Below are 24,553 nucleotides of genomic sequence, written 5' to 3'. Positions count from 1 at the left end.
GCTCCCTAGTCAATTGGTGTACGTACTGGAGAGTGCCGCTTCAGTATTGGTCTCGGCACGTGCTGTGGTGAGCAGCCGTCAAAGCAGCCTTATGTAAGCTTTGCGTCGTGGGAGAGCTGTTGCCTTACAGAATGAGCCCGGGTGCAAGGCATCCACTCAGCCTTCTAGCCCAGGCCGGGAGCTTCCCGCCGCTGTCGTTGCCTCTGCTCCAGGCAAGCTCCTGCAAACGCGTCGACATCCAAGAGCTCCGCTAGAGCTCAACCCCGACTTCATTGACGACACCCACCTCGACCTTCCACTCTTCAACGACTCTTTCAAGCTACTGACGACCGACCACGATTTTCTTCGACTTAATTTGATCAATACAACCATAGCAATACCGCCAAGATGTCGGGTGCGTCCGTCCTACGATAGCTGGCCCCAACACTTGTGAAAGCCCACCATAGCTAACATGTCTTCCCTCACTCAGGTGGCTCAGCTTACGACCGACACATTACGATCTTCTCCGAGCAGGGAAGATTGTACCAAGTCGGTATGTGCAGTCTCCTTCCCTACAAACCGATTGCCCCTCCCTGTGGTGATGCCGTCATGCGGGGCTCGAAACGACCTGGGCTGGAAGTAGTCGATGGGACTAACGAACCGATGCCGAATAGAATATGCCTTCAAGGCAATCACAGCCGCCAACATTATGTCGATAGGCGTCAGAGGCAAGGACTGCGCCGTTGTCCTGTCTCAGAAGAAGGTCCCTGTAGGTCGAGAATCAGCTGAGTTGCCCGTAGAGGGAGAGGAACTGACCCAGGTACAAGGATAAACTCATCGACCCCGCCTCCGTCTCCCATCTCTTCCAGCTTTCTCCATCTGTCGGATGCGTGATCACGGGCTCCATCGCCGATGCCCGCGCCTTCTCCCAGCGTGCCCAGGGCGAGGCAGCAGAGTTCCGCTACAAGTACGGCTACGAAATGCCCGCCGATGCCCTGGCAAAGAGGCTGGCCAACATCAGCCAGGTCTACACACAAAGAGTAAGCAGAATGCAAACTTCGAGGTGGCGGCGAGAACAGGAACTGACGAGTGGTATAGGCCTACATGCGCCCGTACGGTGTTGCGACGACGCTCATCTCTTTGGACTCTGAGTTCGGTCCTCAGCTGTTCAAGTGCGATCCCGCCGGTTACTACATTGGCTACAAGGGTACTGCGGCCGGACCCAAGCAGCAGGAGGCTCTCAACCACCTGGAGAAGAAGCTGCGCAACAAGGAGCACGCCCCTGGTGACTGGACGGAAGTTGTTGAGCTCGCTATCACGACGCTCAGCACTGTCCTGAGCATGGACTTTAAGAAGGGCGAGATCGAAATTGGCATTGTTGGAGGACCTCGTGCCGACGGCAAGGAGGGCACCGATCCCGGCTTCCGCATCCTGACCGAAGATGAGATCGACGAACGGTTACAGGCGATTGCGGAGAAGGACTGAGGTGGAAGAAACACATTCCGGCCGGTGGAAGCTGGGAATGGTTGGTGCGGCGGATGCTCAGTCCAAAGTGACACTGATGCGTTGACAGGCCAGACCACGCATGAAGTTTGCGGGATATTACAGATGAGAATCAAGTTTAAAGCCCCACGAACCGAGATCCCCGCACACGATTGTACTACTAGCGAGCCTACCAACCACTATAGATCAAGACATTTGGAAGATATTGCCATGATCAATCCAACAGCTATCGATATGAAAGCGTTCGTGCTGCAATTTGTGGCTTGGCTGAGTGCTGATCGAGTAGGCATGCTAAGAAAGTCATGGCTTGCCCGAGGCCAGCGGATACCGTGACTCACGGAGTTTGCGCCGGACATTACCTTGACGAGGGGATATGAGACAGGAGAAAATATGAGCACTCATATGGCCCGGTCAAACTGTGGGAGCATTATCAAATAACGGGCGCCGGATACTCCCATGAGGCTGTCAAGGTGTCGTGAAACGGTCTCATAGGGCGGCCAGTGGTATTAAGTGAGTCGACTTCTCCAAAAAAGCAAAAATTGCAGATGATTAAGGACATTAATAATTGCAGGTTGGTCCATTGAGAGCTCCTGATTGCTCAGCGACCCGAAGTCAGAAATGCTGTGCAAATGCAAGGCCATGTTTCCTTTATTGGGGGCTGCAGAGTTCACGAGGCCGAGACATGGATGACGGTTCTCTAGGAAGATGGCGTCCCGAGTCAGAGCTGGAGATATCAGCCCCCAAAAGCTCCCGACCAGTCCTTTTCACAGCAAATGAGTGCCGGAAAGAAAACACCTCCCGAGTCTCCCAGTCAGCCTTCTACTAGGTCGCAAAGGGGAACGGGGACGGGGGCCTAATGCGGGTGACGGTTCTACGATACTGGTTCAGCTGGAATAAAACGTGCCAAACGTGCCAGCCGTGGGCAAACGTCACAGTTTCGACGTTTAATTGGTCATTATCCCCGTCAAGCCACGAAGCTGTGGAGCAGCACTGCATGCAAAGCTCCAGCCCATTTCCCCTTCCGGCCGCCAAGTCTAGTGTGGATGCAGCTGAAGATCCACCAGCCTTACCTTATTCCGCATCCCTGTCACCGACCTGTCCGTTCTACCGGAGAAAAGACTCGCTTTTGATGGACTCGATGGAGGCTCGTCGGTTTTTTGTGGTTTTTTTTCCTCCGTCATCCCATCTTGTCCCCCCCCCCCCCGGCTGCCTGCCGACGAAGACCATGTGCTCGTTCCATCCCACCGTCCCAGATCTTCCCACCCTCTTCCCGGCCCAGGTCTCACATCCCATGCAGCCTTGTCCGGCCCATGTTGAGTGGCCGCAGCCATGATCCCGCATGCTGACCTGCCCACCTTACACACCAGACTATCGTCAATTCTGATAGCCGTCCAGGGCTGGAACGTGGTCTTACAGGCTTTCAAGACGCAAGTTGGCATCATTCCAAGGCATCCTGGCCCTCCACGATATCCAGAGAAGTGTCTCTATCGCATCATCTTGCCGGGAACCGGGGGTATGCCACCAGCTTGGCTAGGGTCTCCGTCTAGCTTTGAGCTTGCAAAGCCATCCCAACTGCCAGTACCCCGGCGTGTATTTTCCGATTCGTCAGCTAGCCCTATCAGCGAACTGGGGGGGCCGTGGATGTTCGAACAGATGAACCAAGGGTTCATTGGACACAACCCTCTCAATGATCTCATGCATCCCTATGGGGCTCCCTCCGCTCGAAGGACCCGGGCATGGGTTCTGGTTCATGGTTCCTGACGGGAGCCAGGCTTGACCTTGATTCGGACTACGCTCCGTAAACCTTCGCGGTTGATTTCTCGTGTCCTTTGGAGGCCGTCCAGAACATACAAAAGGAAAACAGCGTGGCGTTCAAGTTTGATGTCGATCATCATGCTCCATCCAGTGTTTCATGGTTCTCGGAAGCAACAGCCTCTCATTCGCTAATCTGGCACTAATCTTTCTATCTACTTTCTATTCACTCGACTTATTTCCTTCATATCAGATTTCCTTTGATTACTAAGAGTACTAATCTACCCTACGTACCATCATAATGGACGGATGTAAGTTGCAATACGTCAAAGTCCATCCATAGGATGTGTTCCGGATGGCATTGGCTCTCGTGGTGCGCTCGCGTCTAATGTTCTTGTTAGTGAATGACTATCGAACGACGAGAGTTGCCGAAGTGCTCTCCGATTTCCGTACTTTACAATACTACATCGCAGCAGCACCCACAGACCCCAGCAACATGGAAGACTACTACACAGAAGGCTGGGCGGCTTTGCGCCAATGCTCCCTCGATGGGCAGCACATTCTCAACTGCGCCGCCGACACCAGCGTTCCACAAGCAAGTGGCGGGACCCTTGAGCAGGAGAAGGCGGAGCTGAGGCAGTAGGAAACATCATTCTGGCTGATCCTTCGGCAGGCAAGCTGACTTTGATATTGCAGATGCTTGCTTGACGCGTTCTCCAGAAGACACGAGTGCCAAAAGATCTACCTACGACAAGCTGCTGCGCAGCGATGGGTTACCAACAGGGATGGCATTCTGCAGGGCGCTCGACCGAACTCGAGAAACCAATCGCATCTGAGAGCGTGTGATCAACAGCTAAGAGCTGTAAGTTCGGGATATACCGAGAGTGCTAAGACTGGGTTGGCGGCTCGGACTAACATGATGACTCCAGGAGCTCGCTACCGTCACCGACGAGGCGATCTACAACGAACTGCAGGCATCAGATGCCGCAATGGGCCGCTGGACGGCTGAGGACCCAAGTCAACGAGCTGTGCAGCGCTGGCTCCGCGCACGTCGACCGTGAAGGCTCTCCGTCACGGTATCCATGAGACGAAGACTCACGAAGTTGAAACGACTGAGGATGTTCGATGACTCAAGACCAAAAAAAGTAATGTTTCTTCTGACGGCATCGGGGACGACGGACCTTTGACATAAACGGCGCATGGAGGATACCATTTACGAAGCGAGCGTTTCGATCATGTTTTTTCTTTCCTTTCTTTCTCTTCTTCCTTCGGCGGAATGCATTATTACTAGCTTTTCATGGGCGGGCTGGACGCGCTTGAACAGGAAGAAGGTCCAGGCAGACCCAACGACTACAGAGAAGAAGGTCATGGTGATAGGAGAGAAGAGGCGAACGGTAGAAGTTTAGATGACTGAAGCTGCCTGGCGCAGGCACGTTGTTCGCTTCTACTGTATATATTTATTACACATGTTCTACATGGATCGAGAATGCCAAACATCACATCTTGCATTATGCACCTCGAGCGAGACAGCGGTATACGCAGATTTCATGCATGCACCTTGTCTCTTCTCGGAAAAAAAGCGGCCCCCAAAAACCATAGAGGTTCAGAATCAATACTTCGTTTTGCTGTGCACGCATAACGCTATGCCTGAAAGAGACAACACCATGCCGACCAAGGTTTCTGCAGCACATTTAGCCATCGTGACCAATCGAAGAGGGTTTCCTCATCTTTGGAACGTCCGCACTTACCTCGACTAATGACCTTCTTCTCAACCCACCAGTCTCCAATGACAGTGAAGAGGAACGCCAAGGTGTTGACGATGGGGACCGTCAAACTCAATTCTAGCACATTCTCCGTTATTCACAAGACTCTTCTCTCTCACTATCTCTACCTCACTCCAGAAGGAATTGCGCTTGATTGAAGGGGGGGCAAATGAAGGTACTCACCAGCTTGCCCAATGAGTAGGAAGAACCAAACACTTCCGGTCAAGTTAATCAGCAGCGGCACGGCATACCGCGGGTTCCGCAACAGATCGACGACGCCGAAGAAGGCGCCGTACACACGGCTCCGGAGCCAGCTGTTCTTGACGGCGTCGGTGTCGAGGACCGGGTGCGGGGGCGGGTTGTGGTCCTTTGCGGCGCGGCGGATAAACGGGGTCGTGAAGCCCCACGCCAGGCCGACGAGGAGGAAGCCGGCGACATAGTTGATGGCTGCAGGCTGGGATTCGGGGGCGTCCGGTGATGTCATTCTGAAGGAGGACGGGTGGGCAGCCCGGCAGTGATGTGTGTGTTGTGTGCGTGCGGATGTGGTGTTTCGATTCTCAGCCTCGTTTCGATATTTGGAGTGAGGTGTGGTTACATCAGCTGAGGCTCTATTGAAGGTTGATTGTGAGAATTGACGGGCAGGAGGGTTTCGTTTGGTTTGGTTTGCGATGGGATGCCGACGGTCCGGAGGACGGGGAATTGGGACGGGATGGTGTGTAGTCGGATTGGGGATGGGCAGGGGCCCGAGCGAAGCCTCAGCTCAGCCACGCGGCAGGGTGGGTACGTTCTTCCTTGACAGCCGCGCTGGGAGTGGTGATTGGACGGTAAGTCCGATCTGACATGGGCACCGCGGCGGCACTAGCCGAGCGGCTGACCTCACCGACTTCGTTCGATGCTTTTTTTTGGCGCGGACAACACTTACGCTTCCAATGACTTCACCTGAAAGATGCATCGTCACCGAGAATAGCCATCATCGTGAAAACGGTGAAGAGGCCTCTCACGATACTGCAGAAACAGAACCGTCTGGCTTGCTACAATGGCTAACTTATTCCTCCAGCTATTCAATGATCTAGTCATGATCCTAGACAGCTCGGGGACTTTTGGCAACACGAACTTGAGCTTAATAGGTTTGTCCTACTCTGTATAAAAACGGCTAGAAAGCTAGAACTCTCACGCCAGACCGAATTGTATCACTCGGAAACAGACGCGATGCATTAGTCGGAAACTGAGTAGCCCCGCAGCCAGCGGGTTGTAGGCGACATGACCCGGCCTAGGACTACGTCAGGAGAAGCACGTATTTCCATCCTCGTCTCATTCGCTGCTGGGTCCACGATGGTCCTTTACACGTATGCAAGACAATGGATCTCATCCTACGGCTGCTGCGCCGGTCACACGAGCAGCATCGGTAGACGACGTGGAATATCATGACTCTTGAGATTTACTCAAATGCCGGGCAGGATATCTCGTGTTTCCAAGCGGCGCATGTCCAGAAGTCGAATGATTGGTGTCAAGTCAACACCGACGAGACCCTGATATCCCCTATGGCTGGCTGAATGCACTAGTACATCAAACTTATTGAAACGGGTTTTTTTTTTTTTTTTTTTTTTTTTGGGAAACGAGTGACCCACAGCCCAACATGACTGACAAGCGTCTATCAATGGGGGGAGGGGGGGAGAGGATGAGGGAAGATAAGTAGGGCAAAGCGATGAGCGTGATGGAGGGGCTTCGCGGTTCTACATATCTATGAATCCACCTGCATCTCACATTTTCTTACATTTTCCTTCCCCTAACGATCATTACGCAAAGATCATTGCATCTCCCTTCATTCCCTCCGGACAAGAAGCTCCTGCCGCGGGGAGTCTGTGCTCTCCGCAATATGCATATTTGCGTCTTGGCCCGGCCTAGCTCGACCAGTCATTGACATCACCAAACAATGCCGATGAATCATCACCTCCTGGCCCTAGTTCCCAGCCGCATAGCCAGCCTAGCGGCACCACGCCGTAATGCTCTTAGCGAACGGGCGAAGCTTTGTGATGGTGGGATTGTCTAAAACGCACGATTTTTGCAAACGCAGACAGACTCACGCAAGATGAGCACAACATCAGCTTTCCCCACAGGCCACAGCCCCCCCGTACATCTCGGCCCCTTGCACGGTCTAGAAGCGGTCTTTGATGCTATTTGCTTCGGGCTAATACCCACTTGAGGGCTGGATCTGGGCAAGCTTTGGACTTGGGGCGGTACCTTGCATTCCTCTCCCAGATTACCATGTCAGATTTCGATCTCACATTGCCCGTTTTGGCGGGGGTTTGACAATCGGATTTATTCTTTGGCGGTGTCAGATGCCCGTGAAATCAGCATTTCATCTCATTCTTGTCCTCGTCACCGGGTTAGTCCACGGCGAACTTCGTCTGGATGAATTTCAACCAGCCAATGCACTCCATTGGTCTCGGCATTTTCATAACAAGGTCCAATCGATGCCAATTGACTGAAGTGCTGCCGCTGGGAATCAGATACCTAGCCGTAATAGCGCATCGAGCATTAAGTTTTCCTTTCTTCTTCCGTTCAATTAGTGACGATAGTATTTGGTCATGACGACAAGGTTGGGCGGCCGAGAAGCGCAGCCTAAATGAGATCGATCTACCTACATGCCTTCCACCGTACCTAGCATGGTGGTTTGAGCCTCGATCAAGCAAAGAGCGGTTCCAGATTGGTTCGCTTTGAGGTTACCCAAGCTCCAAGCTCCTGCAAAGAGCCGCTGCATCTCGAACACCCGCCTGATCACTTCCTCAAAGAACCTCTGCCCGGAGTGTTTGCTACGCTTCCTTCCTCTTGCTATGCCGTTTTCCCACTAGCATCATCGATCGATCTGACTTCATCCCTCCTCAACGACCGGAAGAATACCTGAATGGGAGGGGCGGCGGCGGACGGACAGGCATGAACCGAATTCCCCTAGTGTCGTACGTCCCTTTGCTCTCCCCCACCCCCGCGTCTCCCGTTAATTGTAAAGTGTAACGTCGTAGGGGATTGTAGGGCTGGCACTGCTAATTCCTTAACCAATACCACCAACCATGTTAACCACACGAAGCAGCGACCTTGAGGCTGTCACCGTGTCACAGTCAGTAGTTTGTTCTTAGACCGGTCTATCATCTTTCTTCCCGCCCCTCCCCCACAACTTTCGCCCCGGCGCCGGCCCCCTTTCACAACGTGTGCCTCTTTACGGAAAGTCATGTCTCAAACCCCCTTCCAGGCACGCAAAGTACGTCCGCTTGGGCGTAGCGGAATAAGGAACATGCAACACCATTCAAGCCACGACGCACCGACCTAGATCATCTCGATCTCGCTCAGTCTGCTGGGACGATGTTCTTCTTCTCTGAACATACTACTAGAAGGAAAACCAAGGACGTCATGACTTTTCCTCATCAATGATCGAAAGGGGGAAATGTCACTCGAGTACGAGGGAGCTTCCGGCACTAGGTCCATACAGTTCAGACCGCTCGGTCGTTGGCCCGGTAGCCTTGCCGTAGCTCGGATGAGTTGATTCCACGTCTTGCTTCTTTCCCTTATGCAAAGGGGGTTGGAGGAAGATGTATCTTTTCACAAGTTCCGTATTTGATTACTTGGGTACCGTGGGCAGTTTACCAATGTCGAAGTGAAAAGGCTATGTACATGAGGGGTAGATTCGATGATGACATGAATTACGTCGAAGCTGCCCGCTCCAACACATGGGGATAGCACCACGAGCTCTGATGGCGGTCAGGGGATTGAACTGAAGCCTTGCTTTGTTTGGGTGTGTTTGTTCTCCTGCAGCTCGAGCTCGACTAGGTCACAAGATTCCATCTCGATGAGCCCAGAAGATGTATAAGAAGGAGGGAATCCGACACCTCTGGAACATATCCTCTCTCTTCTCATCATCACAACAACAAGCAATCAAACAATCTCATCATCTACCATTAGCTTAACAGCAAACCACCAAGTTTCCCAACTTCAATCACCAATCACCAACCTTCAACATGCCTACCGAAGCTCAGATCGCCGGCGGCCACAAGGCCAACATCAACAACCCCAACACGTCTGAGGAGTCCAAGCAGAACTCCAAGAAGATTCTCGAGAACGAGTTCAACGGCGGCGATGTCCCCAAGGCTGGCGACAATGAGGAGAAGAACCCTGGCAATGTTGCCGGTGGCCTCAAGGCGTGAGTATTCTTCCCCATGCTAGTACCTCGGACTGTTGCTAACATGTCAATCCCAGTACCCTGAAGAACCCCAACGTCTCCGATGAGGCCAAGGAGTCCGCCAAGGAGCGTCTTGACAACATGTAAATGATGTTTATGAACCGATACCCACCTTATCGCTTGGGATGGAGCTGGCTAGCGAATATGAAAGAGTCAAGCGTTGTATCTTAGTCAATTAGTCTGGCGCATGCAGGCGATAATGAGAACACTGTCAAACTCAACAGTCTCTTCCATGTCAAAAACTCACAGTGACATGTTTAATAGCTATCATAATACTAGCCATGTGGCCAGTACATTCACAGTTGCTTGATATTCAACATTGGGCTCACCAAATTTGCCTTGCATCACATTAGGTACTCATTGAGTTGTTTACTAAATTTACCTCCTCATCCCGCCCATTTCATTGTAACCCTCAAATGGTATACTACAACTAAACCGGTATGTTTTTCTGATGGTGGTGAGACTTCGTCCAGACCAGTCTTGTAGGTAGCTAAAGATGTTAATTTATTTTTGTTCACTATAACAATGTGTACTGATGCGAGTATTCTCATGTGGTTACGGCCTTAAACGAAGTCCTTTTAGCTTTGGACCGCGACTCAGGGTTTTTCTTTTTTTTTTTTTTTTTTGGCAAGGATATGTATATATAATACCGATTGGTATCTCCCGTCTGTCTTCTTGCTTAGGAATCATTGCGGCAGGTGGACCAGTCGCAGAACAATCTAGACTCACGGACAAAAACAGCAAGGCTTGGGTAGCGAAAAGGCATGAAAAGTGTTATCTAGTACATTCATCTAATAGTCAAATTACAAATCTATAGCTCTACATATGTGCAGGTAATATTTAATACAATCACATGCCCGGAGCCGCAAACCCAACGCCTTTGAACCCAAACGCCCTCTTGGCGCTCAAATACAACTCAAAGGCTCCAAGCTTGAGCTCCACCCTCAAGAAGCCGATCCACGCGGACATGAGGCGGAAGGTATTCGGCGGCCACAGCAGCGATCCCCGTTGCTTCAGGTCCTCGAGCTGCTCCTCAAAGACAGTCCGCGTGCAGTACCGAGCGAGGATCATGAAGGAGCGGATGGGACCCTGGCGGGTGTGCAGGTTCTCATCCAGACTGCGGGTGAGGTCGTTGGTCTTGAGGATGAGGAGGATGATGCGCGGGACCTGGCCGAGGAGCTGGACGAGATCGACAATCAGGCCTTCCTGCAGTGCGTCGCCCATCTCCTTCTTCTCGTCGTCGGTGCGCGTCTGCAAGACGGAGCCCTCGCTGTTGAGGACGCTCCAGTCGCGGCCTGTGATTGCGGAGGCGAAAAGGGGGAACTGCTCGTCGTTGATGTTGGCCACCTCCTTGGCATACTTGCGCATGCGCTTCATGTCGCCGTCAATGACAGCGAGCCACATCTTGGCGTAGGAGCGCTGCAGGTCGCGGGGGATTTCGCGGTAAAGGCCGTGGTCGTAGAGAATGATGTCAAAGTTGTGCCCGCCTCGGAGGCCGCGCCTGGACTCGTTCTTCCGAATGGCCAGGTTGCCGCCGTGGGGATCACAGTGCAAAGGTGCATCGTGGCCAAAGATCATTTCGTTGAAAACGCGAGCGAGACAGGCGGAAACCTCGTCTCGGTCAATACCGTTGGCGTCAAGGTACTCGAGGTCGTCTAATCGGTGTCCTGATACCCGCTCCATGACCAGGATGCGCTCCTTCGACCAGAGAACACCAGGAACGACGAGGGGGTGCTCAGGCAGCTTGGCGAAATGTTCCCTCGTACGATTAGCGTTATGCTCTTCTTCTCTGAAGTCCAATTCCTTCGGCAGCGAGATATCCATCTCTTTGGAGAGCCATTCCAAATCGTATTCCGGGAAGAAGCGCTTGAGCGTAGAGAACGTGAAACGTGTCAAGGCAAGGTCGAGTTGAGACCACTGGCCAAGTCCTGGGTGCTGTACTTTGACAGCCACAGGCATTCCGGTGTCCTTCACTGTAGCGGTATGTACTTGAGCGAGAGATGCAGCACCAATCGGTTCGTTTGAGAATTCGGAGAAGTAGTCCCAGAGCTCTTTTCCAGTATCCTTGCGGAACATTTCCTCAATTGACTCGAAGGACGATACGGGGCACTTGTCTTGTAGTGGGATGAAGGTGTTTGTCCACTCTTGCGGGAGGAGGTAGTTCATCGCACTCTTGATGGTGTATTAGTTTCCAGAACTACAAGAAGTATAAGAATAGGGGGACTCTCACAAGGTGCTGGCCCAACTTGATGAAGATCCCGCCGTTCTTCTCCAAGACCTTTAGTGTTCGATCGGCGCATCGCTGGTGACAGTCTTTCAAAATTTTGTTTGCTAATTCGGGGTCGTCAATCGTTTCTTTCTGGTTGAGAGTCGTTCGGTAGCTGCAATTGTATTAGCAAAGACCACTCCGAGAGTGTACTTCTTTGAAGAATCACTCCGAGAGTGTACTTCTTTGAAGAATATTCTCCTTACTCATTAATGCATACTGCGAGCGCAGCCGCAACACGGCCTGCTCGCTCTGCCGCATCGTAGCCGTACTTGATGTCGTCGCCCAGCGCAAGGACACCTGCTGTCGCAACGCCACCGCCTGAAGCAAGAAGCCACACGCGACCACCCTTCTTACCACCGCCAGTCCTCGGTGTAGCCCGGTTGATCGCGGTCTTCGAGGTCGTGGAAGAGAACCCGCGTGCGGTGTTGCTAAATCGTTGCTGTTGTTGCTGTTGTGTCCGGCTGGACTGCTGCGCCAACGGGCCTCCACGACAGTTGGAGCATGTCCATGGCCGTCGAGTGGCAAGCCGGCGCAATGGGAGCGAGAAGGCGGTGAAGGCTTTCATCTGGACTCTGGCCGACTGCCGCCGACGATAAGACAAACAGGAGAACTGTCTGCGCCGATGCTCATTCTATGAGTTTATGTTGGGATTCCGTGTTTGCTTTTGCATGCAAAGAGGCGTGTCTCGATGTGGACTTTCCCAACAGTCGCTACAGATAGTGGAGTCGGTTTTCAAGGGATCGAGTCGCTTTGGGGGCGGTCCAGAGCTAATTAGTCGAATGTCATGTCGTCAGTCAACTCTTCTGGACTTTTTTTTTCTCTTCCTCTATCTTTCTGGCCCTGAGCCTGCGCCTGCCATATCGTTGGGGTCTAGGGGAACGGTGGCGCTCTTGACGGCCGCTTTCATTCGTCGAGCGCCACGTTTATCCTTACCTCGGGGCCCGTTCGGAAACCGCCGGGACAGAGGTCCAGCCCAGAAAACCGTAATTAACTGTTTCTGTATGATCCGTCACTGGACCGGCAAGGGACCCTCCAAAAGTGGATTTCACGTGTCACCGCTCCAAGCCACATGTGTTGTGGCGCAAAACATCTTTAGTTCAACCGCGTTCAGGTCGCGTTCAATGACACCTTCCCGCGCCGTGATTCAATTAAGCAACCTGCCAGAGGCGACAACTGCAACTACAGCCTCAGCCCCAGACTTCGGCACATTGGGATAGCACAACCAACAACCAACACTAATCTTTGCACTCAAGCATCATTCATTCGATCGCGATATCAACTCTATGCAACAGAACAAGACATCAGACGTCAGCCAAAGCTCCGAAATGTTCTCCGTCGCCGGACCCGTACCCATCTTCAGCGACCGGACGTGGGATTTCAGGCCCACGATCCCATCGCCTCTTTCTTCATCGCCCATTCGCGCGTCATCACCCCTCTCGCCCATCAATGACAACACCGTACGCCACACACAATCCTCGCCTATTCCTCAACCAAAGTTCAAATACGCATCGAGAGCTACGAAACCGAACCCGATAGTTCGGAAACGCGAAGAAGCGCAGGAGAGCAGGCGGAAGCTGTTCCTCCAAAACGTGAGGCAGCGCGCGGATGATCGTCAATACCAGCGGCGGGACATGGAAGGCACTGTACGTGAAGTTTTTGCTACTGACTGTGATACGGCCTACTGACGTATCCGACAGCTTCTCAAGTCTGACTGGGATCGCGACATGCGGCAACGGCATTATGCCAAGCAAATTGAAGGCAACGCGGTGTTTTCCGAAGCGGATATCGAAGACGCGGCAGCTGTTCTCCAAGATCGCGCGCAACGGATCCCTGATAACACTGACGATATGATGGTTGATGCCATCGCCCAGGAGGAGCAGGACGAGCTCGATGCGTTATTACTCTCCTACGACCAGTCATCTGATGTGCAGCCCGAGACTGGCTCCTCGCAAATGATGCAGTCAGATTCATACGGCCTGTCAGACGACGAGGATTACGACTCGTTATTCATGAATTTGGTATCACAGGAAAGCAGTCAGCCAGACGCGTCCTCGCAAGATATGGACATGTCATGAAAACATGGCGTTGATTACGGCTGGTCTATTTGCTTTGCGGCGTTTATACGAGACTATTTGGCTTTCGGGGTCTGGGGGTTGCTATTTGGCGTCTGGCATTAAACAGCGGTCGGAATATGCCACGAATGGCTACTGTGTGTATGCAAGCTCACGGGACAAGGCACCGGTTGTGTAGGAACATATTTGACGGGACTTCCATTGGAAAGTCCGATTATTGGGGATTACAGCCCTCGTCTGCACTGAAAGCTTCTTGCGCTGATGGCATATCACCGACCAAATCAGACGGAGGTGAGCCAGCAGCTTGCATCTGTCTCCTGTTAGCGCGTGAAGATCCAAATTTGGAGAGGTTCCAACCTTTTGCATCCTGTCCACAATGTACTCTCTGTCCGCCGCGTTGGAATCGGCGTACGTCTTCTCCTCGAACTTGGCCACGATCTCCTTGACTAGCGCTTGTTGCTCCTCGTACCGCTTGAGATCCTCTGCTGGCGTCTTTTCCTTGTTCTTTGCTAACCACTCGGGAAACTTGTCGTTGAGCTCCTTCATAGGCTCGTACAGGATTTCTTTGTTAGTGAGCTGCTCCATCATGCCCATGAGCATCTTTGAGAACTCCTCCTCGTTGCCACCGCCGCCTTCGAGGTTGCCCTCTCCGAGTTGCTTCATCATCTCTGCGAGGAAATCTTCGGTAGATGACTCTGCCGCGGCTGCAGTCGCCTGTTGTCCTGATGCTTGCATGCGTTCCATGGTCTTCTTGATAGTCTCCTGGAAGGAACCGTCGGCAATGGGGTCGGAAACGGGAACTTTGCTTGAAGATGAGGCTGACGCTAGCGGTGTCGGCGCTTTTGCTCCGGTCGTGCCTTCGGCAAGGTTTTCCGTTCCTGCCGCAGCTTCACTAATCTGCTTAAACACGTTGTCGAATTGCGCTTGCATCTCGGGCTATGGTAAATGGTTAGCAATCGTGTCTGAGTCGGCTGGCAGTGGAAGTCTCCCACATTCTTCTCAAATTCTCCAATCAGGTCTGCCATGCCAGCTTGGAGCTGCTTAGCGAAATCGTCGGAAGATAGCATCTCTTCCAGTGTTTTATCCTCAGAATCATCTTCCACAGCTGTCGCGGGTCTACCTGGCCCAGCCGCGGTGGTTCTCGCAGCTGACGCAGCAGGTTGTGCTGTTTTCTTCGGTTCCACATTCACGGCAGCAAAGTCATCGAGCATGTCTAGCAGAGTCAGTATATTCCAAAAGGCCGCAGAGGGTTCCCTATGGCAGGCGCACCATCCAAGTCGTCCAAGTCGTCTTCATCGGGGTCAGGAACATCCTCAACGACAGTTGTAGGCTTCGTCTCTTCCACTGGCGGTACCACGGGTTTCGCCTCGGCATTGCCGGCGCCGGCTGCGCTACCATCCTTCTCCATCTTTGCAGAGTGCCTCAAGATGCGATTCCCAAACACGATGCGTGCTGCAGTAAATCAAAGGCGCTTGGGTTCAGTCTTGACAAAGGTAACTTGCAGTGCGCATTGGTATAGAGGCGACAGGAACCGGAGCCTCGGGGCGCTGCAGGTGATGGACAGCCTCCAAAAGGTTGGGTCAAGATTGACAGTCGCACCGGGCTGGGATTATGACCTTTGTACGTGCAGAAAGATGGACTGTCAGATGAAAGCCGAGGAATCGGCCTGAAGCTCCTGGGTTGTCTTGCATCTGGGCAGGTCCATTAGCCCCACGTCAGATTCCCAGCACCCCGCGCCGCTGGACTAACGCGGTATAGGGCGGGGTCCTTTCTCCCATTTGTCCATTGGGCGACCTGATGTTCCGCCTCGCGCCCCAGCCGCCCCCCTCCAGGAGTCCCAACTGCCCTGAGCTCCTGCGGAAGGTACCGCGGCATCTCACGTTTACCAGGTCTCACACCTTCCATCCGTTGGTCGATCGGAATCGGTACGTACCCTTACCCCGAAAATCTTCCGCCTTCCAACGCGGCGCATTCAGTGAGGCAAGTGCGAGGTGCCTTACCTCAGGTAACTCGTTGACGACTTCCACTCGCTGCGGCTTTGCCTTTACACACCGAACTATCTTCTCAACCCCCCAGCCTTACCACTTTTCTCTTCTACATCGACTGGCGTGACCGTTCTACGGCATCTCCGCCATCCGAACGCCTCGATCCCTCGACTACGGCCCGATACGAAGGTTGAATCGTCCCGATTGTGCACAACCGCAACCTTTGCGACACGCGAGCCAGACGTCGCACGCGACTTCGGACACATACACTCTAAGCAACGATCACACTTCTCCACGATGTCGCTTTGCCAGAACAGACTTCAAGAGGAGCGGTATGTTGTTCAGCTACCCCGATCCTACGACCAATGCCTAACTGATCTGGCTGTGCTACAGCAAGCAGTGGCGCAAGGACCACCCCTTTGGTTTCTTCGCGAAGCCTCAGCGTAATGCGGCGACTGGAACCCTAGACCTGAAAGTCTGGGAGTGCGGTATTCCTGGCAAGGAGAAGACGATTTGGGAGGGCGGCCTGTTCAAGTTGACAATCACATTCCCCGAAGGTATGTTACCTAGAGAAATGACAGTGGAGTGAAAGCCGGTTACTGACAATTCTGCGCGAAAAAGAGTACCCAACGAAGCCACCCAAGTGTGAGTTGAAAACACCCCTAAGCTTGCAACTATACAGTAAACTGACAGAAGTTCCTCAGGCAAATTTGTCCCTCCGCTGTTCCACCCCAATGTCTACCCCTCCGGCACTGTTTGCCTGTCGATCCTGAACGAGGAGGAGGCGTGGAAGCCTGCCATCACGGTGAAGCAGATCCTGCTCGGCATTCAGAACCTGCTCGACGATCCCAACCCCGAGTCGCCCGCTCAGGCTGAGGCCTACAGTCTCTTCAAGAAGGACAAGACGGAATACGAGAAGCGCATCAAGCGTGTTGTGAGAGAAAACCCGGCGCCTTAGGAGCAAAGGCAGCTATGTGTGAATAGATTTACGAGATCACAGCGTCATGCCAATAGGCAGGACTTCGGAGTTACGGGAATACCATACGGTCTGCTTCTCTGCTTTCGATATGTCATATGACAATGCAATAATGATATTGTGAGGGAAGCAAACAGGGGGGCTTTCAACCCACACCCCAGCTGTTGATCTATTGAATAGGATATTTGCGTGTGAGATGCATCAATTGAGTGCTTGGAAAGACGGGCAGACGTGCTATGCGAATCGACTACACGAGCCTGGCACGCAGGTAGGTAATGATGACTCTTTTGGCGGTGATTCCAAACCCCACCAGACCGTGGTGGGAGTCTCATTTTATTACCCGTCGAAAGCCGCCGGCTGTGGATATTCCACCGGAACCAATGCCGCCGGGCTGTTGTGTCGGAGGAGCGCGCCTCCACAATAGCTTGCTTGGCATGAGACCCGGAACCCTGACACTGGTGACGAGTAAGTCGGGGGTTGGAAGAGTCAGGACTCAATGGGAGCGGGCGTATTACCAAACGGTGAAAGACACGAGCTCCCGAAAGCCTCGTTTTCCCGCCAGTCAAAGACTTCATCCCGAGCAAAGTGAGGTAAGTATGCCCGGCAGCGTTAAGAACTGCAGCTTCGCAGATAGAAGGCGTCTCCGTGGCACCATATGTAGGCTGTCGCGGAAAAACAGATTAACAGCAAGCAGCAAACAGCAAACGGCAGAACCACACCGACTCGTTGTCTGCGTTCTCGTTGGTGGCTGGGCACGATGCAGTTTCTTATCAGTCGGCAAGGTTAGGTAATTGGGAGACTGGTGAACTCTGACTGGTCAGTCCGCCAATGGGTGCGAGAGCCGAGATCGGCCCAGGGGGACCAGCTATGTTACACTAGCGCAGTGCAGCAGATTAGCGTATCGTGCAGATGCAGCCAGTCACTGTGGTTCCGTCGCAGCGGACCTGCAATTTTGGCACACTCTGACACCCCTTGGGAATACTTTGGCACAGAGTTGTAGACGGCCCTGACGTTTCTGACCCTTATCGAAGCACCGGCTACGGCCTCCGACAACCCAAGCTTGGTAAAGTACCGGGTGTCAGGGCTGGGCTTTTTGTCGGATGAGCCAGGTGCTAGGGGGGGATGTCATTGTATCAGAAGCGCGGTCCAATGCTTCCAAGTAGGTACTCTCTGGGGCCGTTGCGGCAAATGGAAAGGGTAACTAATGTCATAAACAAATAACGATAATAAAAAACTGGGTGAAGCGCAGGAAGAGTCATAATTCTTTCACTCCCACCCCTTCACCCGGTTGCTCCCACCTCTTGCTCCGTATTTATTCTCCCGGGACACGTCTTTCGCCTCTTCGACCTTTTCTTGAGTTGCAAAGTTCATCCCATACACATACACAAACACACTGCCGTAGCTTCGAGAGACAGCAATCATGTGTGGCATTTTCGCTTGTCACCGGTAAGCCCAACTGCGAGATCGTCCCTACTTCGGCGCGGATGGAGGGGCAGCGCGAGCTCCCCTCCCAAAAAAAAATTAACCCCGCCATGATGCCTCTGGAGAATGCGACTGACCGTGTGCGCGCGCAGTCACCCCGACGTCCAAAAGTTCAAGCCTACGGCTTTGAAGCTGGCAAAGGCGTAAGTTTTCCATCGTCCATCTGCAAGGCGCATCAATTGACTCCCAGTTCGCAGCATCCGTCACCGTGGCCCCGATTGGAGTGAGTTCTGAGTCACCGCGATGCGCTACTTCGGCACCAACCAAGCAGACAACTGACAAAACTTCCTCGCTTAGGCGGAAGCGTCATTTCCAACAAGACGAGTACGTTGAACTTGATCTCGACGATCGGTATTCCATCAATTGACCATCAATCGCAGTTCTGTGCCATGAGCGTCTTAGCATCGTCGGCGTCGGTATGTCCACCCTCAATACCTGGCCACGATTTCCACGGCTAACCACCCTCACAGAATCCGGCGCCCAGCCCCTTACCAACGAGGATGAGAGCATCGTCCTTGCCGTCAACGGTGAAATCTACAACCACCGTCTGATCCGCAAGTCCCTCAAGCACAAATACCACTTCAAGACCGGTTCCGATTGCGAGGTCGTCATCCCTCTGGTGAGTCAAGATCACCCCGCGACCTGATACCCACAATAGTAGACATGGATATCTAACGTATCACAGTATATGGAGTATGGCCTCGATGCCCCGAAGCACCTCGACGGCATGTTCTCCTTTGTCTTGTACGATAAGAAGCAGGACCGCACAATCGCCGCCCGCGACCCCATCGGCATCACCACCCTCTACTACGGCTGGTCCTCAAAAGAGCCTGATGCGGTGTACTTTGCTTCCGAGCTGAAGTGCCTGCACAGCGTCTGCGACAAGGTTGAGGCCTTCCCGCCTGGTCACATCTACGACTCTGCCACCGGCAAGACCACAAGATACTTCGAGCCTACCTGGTGGGACGCCGCAAAGGTCCCCGAGACCCCCCTCGACCTCAAGTTGATCCGCGAGAAGCTCGAGAAGTCGGTCCGAAAGAGACTCATGGCTGAGGTGCCCTACGGTGTCCTGTTGTCCGGCGGTCTGGATTCCAGTTTGGTCGCGGCCATTGCCCAAAGAGAGACTCTGCGGTTGAAGCAGGCGGCCCTTGAGGCCAACGGTGGTGCGCTCCCCATGACGGAGAACCCCGACACTGGCGATGGCATGGTTGGTATCGACGACGACAACAAGCTGTCAACAGTCACATATCTTCCTCAGCTCAACTCCTTCTCCATCGGTCTCCCTGGATCGCCCGATAACAAGGCTGCCCTCGAGGTCGCCAAGTTCCTCGGCACCAAGCACCATGTCATGACCTTCACCATCGAGGATGGTCTTAACGCTCTGTCCGACGTCATCTACCACCTCGAGACCTACGATGTCACCACTATCCGTGCCTCCACACCGATGTACCTCCTTTCCCGTAAGATCAAGGCCATGGGCATCAAGATGGTTCTCAGTGGTGAGGGAAGTGATGAGATCTTTGGTGGTTACCTTTACTTCCACGCCGCTCCCGACAAGAAGGCGTTCCACGAGGAAACTGTTCGCCGTGTCAAGAACCTGCACCTTGCCGACTGCCTGCGCGCTAACAAGTCCACATCCGCTTGGGGTCTTGAGGCGCGTGTGCCCTTCTTGGACAAGGAGGTGAGCAGAGTGCAAATCCCGATGATATTTCGGCTTCGCTGACTTTCTATTTCCTGTAGTTCCTTGAGGCCTGCATGAACATTGACCCCTCAGAGAAGATGATCACCAAGGAGAAGATGGAGAAGTACATCCTCCGTAAGGCGTTCGACACCTCCGACGAGCCCGGCGCCGAGCCGTACCTCCCGGACAACATTCTGTGGAGACAAAAGGAGCAGTTCTCCGACGGTGTCGGATATGGATGGATTGACGGCCTTAAGGACACCGCCGAGCTCCACGTTACCGATGAGATGATGAAGAACCCCAAGCCGGAGTGGGGCAGCGACATCCCGGACACCAAGGAAGCGTAAGCATCGTCCAATATTTATCCCTCTTTTGTTGTTGCGAAAGATCAGGCGCCGCTAACACACGATTTGACAGATACTGGTACCGCCTCATGTTCGACGAGCACTTCCCGCCGCATTGCGCCTCGACTGTCATGCGCTGGACCCCCACATGGTCCAAGCAGACGGACCCCAGTGGCAGGTGAGTCACAAGACGGCCCCTCTCCCCAGTTCCCCAGTGAAAATGAATTGGCCAAGTCAGTTTGCTGACCCGTTGCATGACAGAGCTATTGCCGTCCATGAGCAGAAGTACGAGAACGCCGCATAAAGTGGTAATTTGGAGGAAAGACAACCTGTATCCTAGCACTTTACGTCAATGCGGGCGGGTAAAGGTAGAGGCGTCCTGGTTTGTTGGATTATGTAGACCCTCAACAAGTTTAGAGTCTCAAAAAATGGGAATTGTAGTTGTGATTACTATCTGCCATTGCGCCTTCATGAGTATTTGTATAGATCGTTAGTATGACGAAAAGTCTGATGAAGGTATTTCTGGCCGTTTCCTTCTCTATGTTCCTCTCCATAGGTAGTCAGGTCTTGGCCTGTTGTGTTGGTTCCTGGAGCTCACAAGAGAAAGCAACATCCCAGAGCCTTCCCCAGCTTCCGTTGACTTCTTTCATCCAAGAGTCCACTTAGTATGCAACAATAATTGAGTGTGATTGCCCGGGAATGTTAGTGTAGTGCCGGTAATTGGCCAAGTGAGCATCCACAGTGACTCGGTTAGCCCCCAATATGAACAGTGAAGATGATGGACAACAGAGTCGGCAGTCAAAAGGTAAGGTGACACAATGGAGTAATTAGAGTTACACCACGAAGACAGGCGTATGAAGAAGAATGAGCGGTGGTGCGAACAGGGACGAAGCAGCGGACAGAGGCAGGAACTATGGGAAATAATTCTGTGCCTGCCTCTTCTCTCAGGCCTACTGTAAGAATCTCACGCCTGCCGGTTCTCGCTAACTCTCTTATTTTCTGTCCCGAATTCAACCTTCCACTTGCTCTCGATTTCACCATCTACACATTCACTCAGACACACGCAAACGAGTACAACAATCAAAGAATAAAATTGAAAAATCGCATTGAGCACCTGAGCCTTAGGTAGCCCACACTGCTGGCACTCGACATCCACTCTCTCAGTGCTTTACTCTACCTTATTACGATCCCCTGTCCTCCAGAGTCCCATCTGAGCTGGCCAGCCGACAACAATCCCAACAAACCAATAACAGATCCCCCACGTGCAGCCAAAAGCGTCCTAGTGCGACTCCGTCACAGCAAAGCTCCTCCGGACCGAATTGCGCCGGGAATCCCCGTCAACCAATTGATGCAACCAAAACATTTTCTCGAACAGCTTCCGCCCCAGCAGACCATCTCCTGAAAGGACACCTGCAACCCGCCTCTTTTTGCCCGTCGCATCTCGTCAACCGCTTTCCCATTGTCTACTCAATTTTTCTCCCCAAAATCCTCTTCCCCGTCAAAAATCAGCAATCATGTCTGTTCCTAACTTCGGAGACATCGCCAAGTCGGCCAACGACGTATGCGCTTTCCCTTTCTCCCTCTCTACCTTTCTCGGGTAATCGCGGACGTGGAAAATCGAGCTCTAGGCTCCTTCCCCAGCCGAGGTCATCTACGATGAAAGAAACCACTCAGCTGACATTGGCCTTCAATAGCTCCTCAACAAGGACTTCTACCACCTTTCTGCCACCACCTTCGAGCTCAAGAGCAACACCCCCAACAACGTTGCTTTCAAGGTCACCGGCAAGACCTCCCACGAGAAGAGCACCGCTGGTGCTGTAAGTCCCGCCCTAACATTCACCGCTTGACGATGCATCAAGGGTCGCATAAACAAACAAAGATGAACCTTAGCTAACCTTATCTTTTTTACCATCCAGATCGAGGGCAAATACTCCGACAAGGCTACCGGTACAGCAACCACCACCCATCGTTTAAAGCGCTTGAATCTTAGCTTGGGTCGAATATATGGACGGCCTTACGGCAGTCCAGTCTCATTCGCAGCCAACGTATCGCCAGGATTTGCACATTTGCTAATGTTCTACCATCGCGCAGGCCTGACCCTCACCCAGACATGGAACACCGCTGCTGCCCTTGACACCAAGGTCGAGCTCGCCGACAGCCTCGCCAAGGGCCTGAAGGCTGAGGGTGTCTTCTCCTTCCTGCCCTCCGCCGGTGAGAAGGCCGCCGCCAAGAAGGGCGCCAAGTTCAACCTCACCTTCAAGCAGAGCAACTTCCACAGCCGCGCTTTCTTCGACCTCCTCAAGGGTCCCACCGCCAACATCGACGCCGTCGTCGGTCACGAGGGCTTCCTCGCTGGTGCCTCTGCCGGCTACGATGTGAACAAGGCCTCCGTCACCGGCTACGCCGCCGCTGTCGGCTTCCAGGCCCCCACCTACTCTGCTGCTATCACTGCCAGCGACAACCTCAGCGTCTTCGCTGCCTCATACTACCACAAGGTCAACTCCCAGGTTGAGGCCGGTGCCAAGGCTACCTGGAACTCTAAGGCCGGCAACAACGTCGGTCTTGAGGTCGCCAGCAAGTACCGCATCGACCCCGTCTCCTTCGCCAAGGTGCGTGATATTGTCCCGTTTGCAACCTGTTTGTATAATATCCTTACTGACCAATTTCCGCGTACAGTTCAAGGTCAACAACAACGGTGTCGCCGCTCTCGGCTACAACGTCCTCCTCCGCGAGGGTGTTACCCTTGGCCTCGGTGCCTCCTTTGATACCCAGAAGCTTGACCAGGCTACCCACAAGCTTGGTGCCAGCTTCACCTTCGAGGGCTAAGCCTTTGTTCACCACATGTATTCTTGACGAGGAAAATTCTTTCAGCTCCTTTCTCCGGCCGGGTAGCGGACCCAATGCTCTTCTGGTTTCATTTGGAGGCTCCTGTCTAGTGTAGATTAGTTCGGGGAGTAATTGAGTTTGGTCGACCGGGAAATCATGGTGTCTTTGCATGCGAGCGCTTCGTGCTGATCCGAACGCTTGGCTTTCGGTCGTGTGATTTATATCTATCATGATAGATGTCTACAGGTTTATGCGCAAGCTCTACTGCTTGGTCTCTATGATTTGGCATCCTTCTTCTTTCGGCTCAGTCCGCCGGTAGCAACAAAGGGTATGAAAAAGGAAAAGAACAAGATCCCGCTGACTACCAAAAACGCTCCCACAGAAGTCTCCTGCGGTCCAACCGGGACCTGCGTGCCCATGATCCTATGCGACCGCCGCGAATCCTGCTTTTGCTGTGTCTTTGTATGCGTATGCGAATCAAAGTGCCGCGGCGCAGCCGACCTCGTGTGCCCGTACGGATCAGACCCGGGGCCCATCCCGGGCTGTTCCTTCTCCGCGCCGGTGCCGGTGGTATCCTCGTGGGCTTCCCGCCTCTTCGCCGAATGTTCGCCCCAGCCTCCGGACCTGTAGAAGCTCGGGGGCGGGCCGCGAAAGGTTGTGCGCCGCCGGGAGAGGCCCGATGCGGGGCGGCCTCCCGCGGGACCCGAGCTGCTGTGGTAGGAGCCGCGTCTGTGGGCGCCGTGGTGGCTGTTGTGGGAGGAGGAGGGGAGGGAGCGGTCGTAGGCTGCGCGTTTGGCGGGGGTGCCGAGGACGGAGTAGGCTTCTGCTATTGCGTGGAATTTGCGGGATGCGTTTGGGTCGTCGCGATTGTGGTCTGGGTGGTGGGTTTTGGAGAGGGCGTAGAAGGATCTGGGAGGGACGACGACGGGTTAGCTTTAAGAGCCCTTGAAGACATGGCATTGATTGGGTGTGGGCAAGCAGGCCCATGGAGCGAGTATTGGATAGGCGTTGCGGGCGGGGAATAGGACATGTTGCTATAGATCTGTGCCGCCTGAATGCGACCAGAATTGTACATAATACACAGCCAATTGGGCTTGGGTATGTAGGTAGGAACATGGCACTCACTTCTTAATATCAGACGGCGAGGCATCGTGGGCGACCTTCAAGGTCTCGTAGTGGTTCGTAGAAGCGACGTCATTTCGAAGCGCACGCGACGTCGTAAACGTACGACACGGAAACCGAGCTCGGAGGCAAATCTGTCCTGGTTCGACAGCAGGAGTAGCTCTCGTCTTCGTTGTCGTCCTCGTCGAAAATGCGCCGGCGCGGTAGAGGGAACGGGCCGCTGCGGGTTGAAGGAGCCGGGGGAGGAGCATGCCGGGCTCGAGCCCGGGCGTTTTCGAGGGGCTTGGTTCTCCGTGACGATTCGACTAGGAGATTCAATTGAAGGAGACAATAGAGACTAGTGGTGGGGCAGGAGCTGGGCGAGCTTTAGGTTGTTTGGGAGAAGCTCGGGATATGATGTCGGAGAAGGAGTGGAGGAAAGTGAGTGTGATTTCGGGATCTGGGTCTCTCTCGCTTCGTTTCTTACGTTCGTTGCGCCCGGGACGGAAGTAGTGACGAAATCGATGGTCGCTTTTGCTCTCGTCGGTCGGTAGATCGGAGCTTGGTGGTACCTACCCCCTGCGCCTCT

The 24,553-nt window shown here is 53.5% G+C and overlaps 11 protein-coding genes across 11 annotated transcripts; 7 read left to right on the top strand and 4 right to left on the bottom strand.

Annotated features, from left to right (window-relative positions):
* Nucleotides 1-387: 387 nt before the first annotated feature.
* On the top strand, nucleotides 388-1,464 carry CPAR01_15341 (proteasome A-type and B-type; the record flags this gene model as incomplete). Its single annotated transcript, XM_060499590.1, has 5 exons — nucleotides 388-394; nucleotides 470-532; nucleotides 654-748; nucleotides 807-1,019; nucleotides 1,078-1,464. 5 exons carry the CDS (start codon nucleotides 388-390, stop codon nucleotides 1,462-1,464), a joined length of 765 nt encoding a protein of 254 aa, XP_060341590.1.
* Nucleotides 1,465-3,589: 2,125 nt separating this feature from the next.
* On the top strand, nucleotides 3,590-4,295 carry CPAR01_15340 (uncharacterized protein; the record flags this gene model as incomplete). Its single annotated transcript, XM_060499589.1, has 3 exons — nucleotides 3,590-3,873; nucleotides 3,931-4,096; nucleotides 4,164-4,295. The coding sequence occupies 3 exons, from the start codon at nucleotides 3,590-3,592 to the stop codon at nucleotides 4,293-4,295; spliced, it is 582 nt and encodes a 193-aa protein (XP_060341589.1).
* A 548-nt stretch (nucleotides 4,296-4,843) lies between these two features.
* CPAR01_15339 (uncharacterized protein) lies at nucleotides 4,844-5,481 on the bottom strand (the record flags this gene model as incomplete). The annotated part of the gene is made up of 3 exons (XM_060499588.1): nucleotides 4,844-4,914; nucleotides 4,983-5,075; nucleotides 5,181-5,481. 3 exons carry the CDS (start codon nucleotides 5,479-5,481, stop codon nucleotides 4,844-4,846), a joined length of 465 nt encoding a protein of 154 aa, XP_060341588.1.
* Nucleotides 5,482-9,007: 3,526 nt separating this feature from the next.
* Nucleotides 9,008-9,315, top strand: CPAR01_15338 (conidiation protein 6; the record flags this gene model as incomplete). The annotated part of the gene is made up of 2 exons (XM_060499587.1): nucleotides 9,008-9,189; nucleotides 9,246-9,315. The coding sequence occupies 2 exons, from the start codon at nucleotides 9,008-9,010 to the stop codon at nucleotides 9,313-9,315; spliced, it is 252 nt and encodes an 83-aa protein (XP_060341587.1).
* A 762-nt stretch (nucleotides 9,316-10,077) lies between these two features.
* Nucleotides 10,078-12,062, bottom strand: CPAR01_15337 (ABC1 family protein; the record flags this gene model as incomplete). The annotated part of the gene is made up of 3 exons (XM_060499586.1): nucleotides 10,078-11,400; nucleotides 11,459-11,609; nucleotides 11,701-12,062. 3 exons carry the CDS (start codon nucleotides 12,060-12,062, stop codon nucleotides 10,078-10,080), a joined length of 1,836 nt encoding a protein of 611 aa, XP_060341586.1.
* A 760-nt stretch (nucleotides 12,063-12,822) lies between these two features.
* Nucleotides 12,823-13,572, top strand: CPAR01_15336 (uncharacterized protein; the record flags this gene model as incomplete). The annotated part of the gene is made up of 2 exons (XM_060499585.1): nucleotides 12,823-13,140; nucleotides 13,195-13,572. The coding sequence occupies 2 exons, from the start codon at nucleotides 12,823-12,825 to the stop codon at nucleotides 13,570-13,572; spliced, it is 696 nt and encodes a 231-aa protein (XP_060341585.1).
* A 211-nt stretch (nucleotides 13,573-13,783) lies between these two features.
* Nucleotides 13,784-14,977, bottom strand: CPAR01_15335 (Pex19 protein family; the record flags this gene model as incomplete). The annotated part of the gene is made up of 4 exons (XM_060499584.1): nucleotides 13,784-13,879; nucleotides 13,927-14,505; nucleotides 14,562-14,782; nucleotides 14,839-14,977. The coding sequence occupies 4 exons, from the start codon at nucleotides 14,975-14,977 to the stop codon at nucleotides 13,784-13,786; spliced, it is 1,035 nt and encodes a 344-aa protein (XP_060341584.1).
* An 874-nt stretch (nucleotides 14,978-15,851) lies between these two features.
* On the top strand, nucleotides 15,852-16,512 carry CPAR01_15334 (SUMO-conjugating enzyme ubc9; the record flags this gene model as incomplete). The annotated part of the gene is made up of 4 exons (XM_060499583.1): nucleotides 15,852-15,886; nucleotides 15,948-16,111; nucleotides 16,176-16,199; nucleotides 16,259-16,512. The coding sequence occupies 4 exons, from the start codon at nucleotides 15,852-15,854 to the stop codon at nucleotides 16,510-16,512; spliced, it is 477 nt and encodes a 158-aa protein (XP_060341583.1).
* A 1,438-nt stretch (nucleotides 16,513-17,950) lies between these two features.
* On the top strand, nucleotides 17,951-20,341 carry CPAR01_15333 (asparagine synthase; the record flags this gene model as incomplete). The annotated part of the gene is made up of 10 exons (XM_060499582.1): nucleotides 17,951-17,976; nucleotides 18,105-18,155; nucleotides 18,210-18,235; nucleotides 18,310-18,336; nucleotides 18,393-18,428; nucleotides 18,483-18,631; nucleotides 18,698-19,693; nucleotides 19,753-20,036; nucleotides 20,111-20,215; nucleotides 20,299-20,341. 10 exons carry the CDS (start codon nucleotides 17,951-17,953, stop codon nucleotides 20,339-20,341), a joined length of 1,743 nt encoding a protein of 580 aa, XP_060341582.1.
* Nucleotides 20,342-21,551: 1,210 nt separating this feature from the next.
* Nucleotides 21,552-22,863, top strand: CPAR01_15332 (mitochondrial outer membrane protein porin; the record flags this gene model as incomplete). Its single annotated transcript, XM_060499581.1, has 4 exons — nucleotides 21,552-21,596; nucleotides 21,732-21,854; nucleotides 21,954-22,646; nucleotides 22,714-22,863. The coding sequence occupies 4 exons, from the start codon at nucleotides 21,552-21,554 to the stop codon at nucleotides 22,861-22,863; spliced, it is 1,011 nt and encodes a 336-aa protein (XP_060341581.1).
* A 275-nt stretch (nucleotides 22,864-23,138) lies between these two features.
* CPAR01_15331 (DnaJ domain-containing protein) lies at nucleotides 23,139-24,236 on the bottom strand (the record flags this gene model as incomplete). Its single annotated transcript, XM_060499580.1, has 2 exons — nucleotides 23,139-23,772; nucleotides 23,989-24,236. The coding sequence occupies 2 exons, from the start codon at nucleotides 24,234-24,236 to the stop codon at nucleotides 23,139-23,141; spliced, it is 882 nt and encodes a 293-aa protein (XP_060341580.1).
* Nucleotides 24,237-24,553: the final 317 nt, after the last annotated feature.

Source organism: Colletotrichum paranaense (assembly GCF_030867605.1).
Source record: "Colletotrichum paranaense strain IMI 384185 chromosome Unknown Scaffold_19.1, whole genome shotgun sequence".
NCBI classification, from domain to species: Eukaryota; Fungi; Ascomycota; class Sordariomycetes; order Glomerellales; family Glomerellaceae; genus Colletotrichum; species Colletotrichum paranaense.
The sequence above is the reverse complement of the archived record's forward strand: the minus strand, read 5'-3'. Positions and strand labels throughout refer to the sequence as shown.